This window comes from Symphalangus syndactylus, chromosome 5, assembly GCF_028878055.3.
Source record: "Symphalangus syndactylus isolate Jambi chromosome 5, NHGRI_mSymSyn1-v2.1_pri, whole genome shotgun sequence".
Taxonomy (NCBI): domain Eukaryota; kingdom Metazoa; phylum Chordata; class Mammalia; order Primates; family Hylobatidae; genus Symphalangus; species Symphalangus syndactylus.
In genome coordinates, this window is record NC_072427.2 from 95,766,016 (window position 1) to 95,773,545 (window position 7,530).

The window sequence follows — 7,530 nt, forward strand, 5'->3', positions numbered from 1 at the left end:
GGAGGTTTTCAAAACAGATGTTTTTGGTTGCTTCTTTGGACATAAGAAAGTCCATCTGGTTCTAAGTAACAAGCCTTCTCAGTGAATTCACTGAATTAATTGCAGATGTTACTCTTAATTTGCTGTATGGATTTATCAGTTTTAAATCAATTAACATGTGGATCTTCATATGTCACCTGCCATAATTTTACCCTCACATGGTCATGAAGTTGTAAAGACTCTCTAACAGTAATTGGTGGCAGAATTATTTGCCAATTGTGATCATTCTGGGTTTTTGGAAATTACATCATAGTATCAGGTCCAGGTCTATCTGTTTTCTGGGGCAGGGTTTTATGCATCCATAAGTGGTTTCGGATCATTTAAAAAGAAATGGTTGGGCGTCGAGTTTGGATCTGTTACCAAACAATTCCTGCCTACCCCGATGATTAGAATGGGGCTAAATGCTAGTTTTGTACAAGAACAAGTACCTGAATCCCTTGAGCCCAGGCAGCTTAACCCCTGACAGATCTCTGCACAGACTCAAAAGCCTAGAAACCAGGAAAGGCCACAAACAATCTTGGATTCTCATTCATGTCTGATCTCTCCACAACATAGAGAAGAGAGCCGCCAAGGTCAGCCACAGGAAAGCCAAGCCTAAACCCCCAAAGCCCCAAATCCTTGGGCAGCAATTTCTTAACGAGGTAGAAAAACCAATAAACTCCTACCCAGGACCACTGAGTGTGCATCTGCCATGTGCCACATGCTGTCAGCCACTCTACACACCTGCTCAGTGATTCAACAGCCCGCAAATGTCAGTGGTGTTTCTCGCTACTTTGGAAAGGAAAAAAAAACTTGACTGAACAATTCTAGGGAAGCTGTCCAGGATCATGTGGCTAGGAAGTAGCAAAACTAGAATCCAAACCTGGGGTGGCAGTGGAATCCCAAAATCTGAGCTCTTTTTGCTCCTCACTCCTGCCTTCTGAGACTGTGGTTCAGGGTGGGAGATGACTGCCCTTCTGGAAAAGGGAATCAGTTAAAGCTTTGGAGCCAGCTCATTGGCATCTGTTCATTGGAGTAAGCAGGTTATAAAGAGTCAAGCCCCACTGGTCAAAAGGTATTAAGTTCTGGTGGCATCTATTCGATAAACATTCATGGGCAGCTCCTATGTTGTTGCGTGCCCAGCACCAGGCTGGATGGCAGGGCAGGGATGGGATAAGGGGCCTGGAGATCCTGACCATGATGAGGTTAGCAGGGGTCATGGTGTTCACAGTGCTGACCCAGCCCCATGCATCAAAGCAGGCTTCAGGAAGGAGGTGAGAGCTGGGCTGAATTTTAAGCATGAGTAGGCATTGCTGAGAAGCTTCATGGGCCAAGAAGAAGGTGCAGTCTGAGCTGGAGACGCACAATGTGTGGAGGCTCTGGGGCCAGCAGGGACCATGGAGCATAGGGTCTGGGCACAGTGGCAACAGTGGAATTGGAGAGGGATGCATAGACTCTCAAATTTAGGGCATGCAGAAGACCAAGAGTTTCACCTTGAAGGAGGGGAGGAGCCAAGGAAGGCCTTCAAGATGGGAACTGCCATGATGAGATTGCAGTCATCAGTGACAGTGATGCAGATTTTCGTGTGAGTGGTGTTGCCACTCAGCTCACTGAGGCAGGAGCCAGTCTCTGACAGGACAGGGTAGAGTGTTAACTTTAAGGAACCTGGGGATGGCCAAAGGGAACCGTCTCCTTAGCAGGTCATTGGACGCATGGCTGTGGAGCTTAGAGAGCCCTGGGTCATGGCCATGCAGGTGAGCCTGGAGCAGGTGCGGTCACCCTGGGAGAGAGGAGAGTGGGAAGAGAAGAGAGCAGGTAACAGAACTCTGAGACACAGCCACAGTTCAGAGATGGGTAGAGGAAGAGGGGCCTCGGAAAGGTGCCAGATGTCTTCAGCAGGTGCTGGGTTCAGGGTATGTTTTACAATTAAACCAATTCAATGAAGAAATGCTCTGGGTCTAAGCTGGAGAGGAGCCAGGTTTTTGAAGTTATTTGTCCTACACAAGATGTTGTTCAATGTCACAGTCCCCATCCTGGCTGGGAAAGACAGCGCTGTCCCGGCAAGTGTTGGAATTTGTCTTTCCATAGCGATTCTGGCCATAAACTGTCTTCCCAAACACATCCTTCACCTGTAGTTACAACATCCCCCCGAGGCCATGTCCCACTCCAGGTCATGTTCTACTCAGCTACTTTAAGCTCCTAAGAAGTGAGTAGGGGACAAGCAGGGTGGCTCATGCCTGTAATCTCAGCAATTTGGGGGGCCGAGGTGGGCGGATCCTGTAAGCCCAGGAGCTCAAGACCAGCCTCGGCCACATAGGGCAACCTCACCTCTGCAAAAAATACAAAAATTAGCCAGTCATGGTGGTGCATACCTATAGTCCTATCTACTCTGGAGGGTAGGGTAGGAGGATCACCTGAGTTCAGGAGGTTGAGGCTGCAGTGAGCCGAGATTGTGCCACTGTACTCCAGCCTGGGTGACAGAGTGAGACCCTGTTTCAATAAAATAGAAAAAGAAAGAACTGAGTGGGAGCACTTACGTGTGATAAGCTCCCAGTGGCCACCTCTGGCTTGAGTTTGGAATGTGACATCGACGACTTGGCCTCGGGGCTTTTGTTGCCCAGCAGGAACTGGGGGTAGGGGCTGGCATTTGCTCAAACCTAAATAAATAAATAAATAAATAATAAATAAATAAAAACAAGACCTGTTTTTTTTTGTTTTTTTTTTTTTTTTAGCTTACCAATGATCTCAAGGTCACTTAGATGGGATTTCCACAGCAAACCAAACCCTTGACAGAATCTCACAGCTACTTGGAGACAATTTTTCCAGTTCCCAGGCCCACTCTGAGTATACAGGGACAGTGATATCAAGATTAAATGATAGGGAAAGTGTCACTTTCTGCATAGCCAGCAAGTAGTGAATGGAAATAAAAGGCAATCCATCTACTATTGCTTAATCAAGAGAGGGCATTGTGTAGACCCAAGATGGCACCTACCATGGACTAGGGAGCATGTGAGCTCACCCCTCTCACCTGAGGTTTTAAGATTGTGTACGTGTGTGTGCATATGTATGGGCAGGGAGGGAAAAACATAGCACAAGCTACGACACTGGCCTCTTCGAGGGGAGCTCTCTGTGAAATCTCCCTAGATATTCCGAAGTCCACCATGTGACAGCGTGGGTTTTTCATTCGGATGAATGTAACTGTTCATAGAGAGATGCTCCGTGGTGAAACAGACCACCTATTGCACGTTGCCCCCAAGGGTGCCCTGGCAGTGCCCCAGTCTGACTGGTCTTGCATAAGCCCCCAGGAACTGGTTGTATGAGATGTGTGATTTTTTTTAGGTCCATAGGAGGTCAAAGATGGGGATATTTGTCTCCCCCTTGTTTATGGAGTTAGCAGCCACAGCAGTGTCCATCTCTGGGGGAGAAGACAGAGAAAAGAAGTGGGTGTTCACTATGGGTTGTATACAACCATTGGAAGTAAGGGAATCACACACCCAGCACCACAAGTGAGCCACAAAAACACAGTCGTGAGGAAAAGGAAGGAGACTGAATGAGTTGGATGACCTGATACCATTTAGGTAAACCATAATGCACACATGCGACCCCATACGCCACAATATGCCAATGCATATTAAAGAAGCTCATTCTACTGATCACCTATAGGGGTGGAGACTGGGGGTGGTGGATGGAAATAGAAGGGAATCAATATATCCATTCATCAATCAAGAGAAGGCATTGCACAGACTCAAGATGGCACACGCCATGGCCTGGGGAGCGTGTCAGCTCACCCCTCTCACCTGAGATTTTAAAATTGTATACGTGTGTGCATATGTGTGGGTTTTGGCCAATATGTACTTTTTGATTTGGGGTTGCATTTTTCCTTTAAGAGGTGTGCCTGGGAAGTTTGAGCTCCAGCAGTGGAACCTTAATGCCTAGGATGATCCTGTCTAACACCACAGAGGTGACACCCTTTCTGACCAAGCTGTGGCAGGAGACAGTTCAACAGGGTGGCAACGTGTCGGGCCTGGCCCGCAGGTCCCCCCGCAGTGATGACGGCAAACTGGAGGCCCTCTACGTCCTCATGGTGCTGGGATTCTTTGGCTTCTTCACCCTGGGCATCATGCTGAGCTACATCCGCTCCAAGAAGCTGGAGCACTCGAACGACCCATTCAACGTCTACATCGAGTCTGATGCCTGGCAAGAGAAGGACAAGGCCTATGTCCAGGCCCGGGTCCTGGAGAGCTACAGGGCGTGCTATGTCGTCGAAAACCATCTGGCCGTAGAACAACCCAACACACACCTTCCTGAGACAAACCCCACCACTGGCTAAAACTGAACACATCCTGCCTGGCAACCTGATTTTCTAATCACATTCCTCTCATACTCTTTATTGTGATGGATACCACTAGATTTCTTTTTGACTATTGTAAGGGGTGAGGGGTGGATTAATGACACTGTTTCACTGTTTCTCTAAAATCACACTCTTCTGTGATAAGACTGTCAGTGGTTCCCCCATATCTGTCCCTGCCTTGCGAAATTTAGCAGAATCCCTGAGGACATGGACTCTGAGAATAGCAGCTGCATTTCCCAGACTCCCTTGCAGCTAGCAAGGTTGTGTGACTAAGCCCTGGCCAGTAGGCATGGAAGTGAAGACTGTAATGTCCAAGTAATCCTTGGAAAGAAAAGAACGTGCCCTTTACTTACCTTGTCCTACTTCCCAGTGGCTGGATGTGGAGGAGGTGGAGAGCAGTTATGAGTCTGGGAAAGAATGGGGCACTCAAAGAGCCACACACATCTGGGCCTGGGTGATGTGGATCCTCCTTACCACCCACCAGGCCAGATTTACGGGAGAGAGAAATCCACTCCACTCTTCCTTAAGCCACTGTTATTCTGATCTCTGTTAAGGTCACAGAATCAATGCCCTTACTGATACACCTACCTTATAGGACTGAACCTAAAGGCATGACATTTCCATACTTGTCACAAGCACACACCGATTCTGCCCTTGTCACTTCTGTGCTCACTCTTGTGGCTTTATCCTCCTCCTGCCCTTCCACCTTCCACTCCTCCCTTTCACCCATCCTGCACACATCTCCCTGAAAACACACAGGCACATACACTCATATACATAGACACACATACACACCTCAGTCTAGAACTTGCTTCATACAGGGCTGAGATGGAGGAGAAAAAAATGCCCCCTTCAGAATGCATACCAAGGGAAAGGTGCTTGGTCACTGTGGGAGCAGGGAGAGGTGCCCCCACTCCCCGAGAGCCAGGGGAAGGAGTTGGCTGTGGGGAGAGAGGGACACATAGCACTGGGGTGGCAGGTCCTTTTGAGGTGATGGGCCAGTTTTGTGAGTTGAATTGTACCCCCCAAAGGGACAGGTATCTTCAATGTGACCTAATTGGGAAATAGAGCCTTTGCAGATGATCTAGTTGAGATGAGGTCACTGGGGTGGGCCCTCACCCAATATGACTGGAGTCCTTATCGGAAGAGGGAAATTCGGACACAGACGCATAGGGAGGACACCACGCCGTGACAGAGGCAGAGGGTGCAGTGACACAGCCGCAAACCAAGGAAGGCCAAGGATGGATGCACATCCCCATCCCAAGAAGCTGGGAAGAAGCCAGGAAGGCTCCTCCCCCACAGGTTTCAGAGGAAGCACAGCCCTGCTTGAATTCAAGCTTCTGGCCTCCAGAACTGTGAGTCAGTGAGTATCTGTGTAGAGGCCACCCAGCTTGGGAGACTCTGGCAGCCGACTGCCAAACAGTATTGGGATACTATAGTGAACCCATGCAGCACCTCTCACCCACCCAAAGACGGAGCTGCTCTGCCTTCCAGCGGGGCACCCAGAGGGGCTGCCCCAGCAGATAGAGAGGGCCACCGTTCTGCCACCCGCCCTGAGAGGGTCTCCAGCTGCCATCAGTAGCATTGGAGTCCTCTGCAATGTGGCATCCTGAAAGCTCAGCTGCCTGGGCATTCCTGAAGAGTATGGAATATTTAAATAAAACATATTTTTTTAAAAACCTGCACATAAGATAAAAGCAGCCCGTGTGCATCTCGGGCCATCCTCAAATGGACAGACTTGGCCTTGTGAGGTTCCAGTCCTTGTTTCACATGATAAACACCGGCATGGCTCAGCCCCTGAGTTACCACAGTCCTTGAGATGAGTGGTTCTTTGGGTTACAAAGTCCTCTGAAAGTCTAGTGAGAGCTGTGATCTTTGCCCCACCGGAATAATGCATATGGACACCACACCTTGCCTACCGTGTCCAGGGTTCATGACCAGTAGCAACCCAGCTATGCCTGCCGCGTCTCACGGCCCCTGTGTAAGCCAGACCCTTCTTAGGCAGTTGCATATTCCCAGACTGAGGCAGGGCAGGTTTGCAGAGAGAGACCCAGAGTGCATGTGACCCGCAATGTGATCCCTGGCACGCACTGACTTTGATATTCCAGGCACACGGACTGGCTTTTTATCACCACTTCATTCTCCCCACTAAGATTCCTGTGCCTTTTAAGGCAGAGGGAGATCTCTGTGGCTTCAGTCTTCCCAGGCCGTAAAGGGCCCTTGTCTTCACTCACAAACCTCTTATCTCTTCCTCTCCTTCCTCTTCATTTTAAAGGGGGAGAGGGAAAAGTAACCGGGAGACATATATTTTCAGACACTTGTTACCGTATTTTAAAATTTGGCTTCGCATACACAGAGTCTTTGCTATGCACCATGTACTGTTCTAAGCTTCTTAAAAATAGAATCTCAATTATTATTTTGCAGGCAATACTCTATGCATTCATTAGCTAGGACAACAATGCATTTGCAGTATTGAGATTTCATTAAAAAATTAAAGCCATTTACTATGATCTGTGATGCGTGTTCTTAATATCACTATGATACTTCTAGAAGATGGTTATCAGTTCTTGCAATGCTTTGATGAGGCAGCCCCATGGACTTGGGAATAAGGAAAGTAAGATTGCATGTGGATAATGAAACTCTGCTATCAACACACAGTGTGTCAGAACAGAGAGATGTGGGTCCCTCTGATGCCTGCAGATAGAAAGCAAGTGAAGCCCTAGGTGGAGACAATGGCGAACTGTGGCACCTCCTGCCTTGTAAAGGGGAGGCTGCTGTCAACTCCTGGCATTTGCAGCCAGCAGCGAATGTGGGCACAGTCCAGATGGAGCAGGGAATGTGGACACCGTCTAGACAGAGCAGGGAATGTGGGCACCGTCTAGACAGAGCAGGGAATGTGGGCACCATCCAGACAGAGCAGGGAATGTGGGCACCATCTGGATAGAGCAGGGAATGTGGGCACCGTCTGGGCAGAGCAGGGAATGTGGGCACCATCCGGATGGAGGAGGAAATGTGGGCACCATCCAGACAAAGCAGGGAATGTGGGCACCATCCAGACAGAGCAGGGAATGTGGGCACCATCTGGATGGAGGAGGAAATGTGGGCACTGTCCAGACAGATCAGGGAATGTGGGCACCGTCTGGATAGAGCAGGAAATGTGG

The 7,530-nt window shown here is 49.0% G+C and overlaps 1 protein-coding gene across 1 annotated transcript; it reads left to right on the forward strand.

Annotated features, from left to right (window-relative positions):
* Positions 1-3,905: 3,905 nt before the first annotated feature.
* KCNE1 (potassium voltage-gated channel subfamily E regulatory subunit 1) lies at positions 3,906-6,881 on the forward strand. Its single transcript, XM_063639310.1, has one exon. It carries the CDS (start codon positions 3,947-3,949, stop codon positions 4,346-4,348), a length of 402 nt encoding a protein of 133 aa, XP_063495380.1. The 5' UTR covers positions 3,906-3,946; the 3' UTR covers positions 4,349-6,881.
* The last annotated feature ends 649 nt before the right edge of the window (positions 6,882-7,530 follow it).

Excerpts from the sequence above, each read along its gene's own strand:
- KCNE1 (XM_063639310.1), top strand. The coding sequence starts at position 3,947 with ATGCCTAGGATGATCCTGTCTAACACCACAGAGGTGACACCCTTTCTG.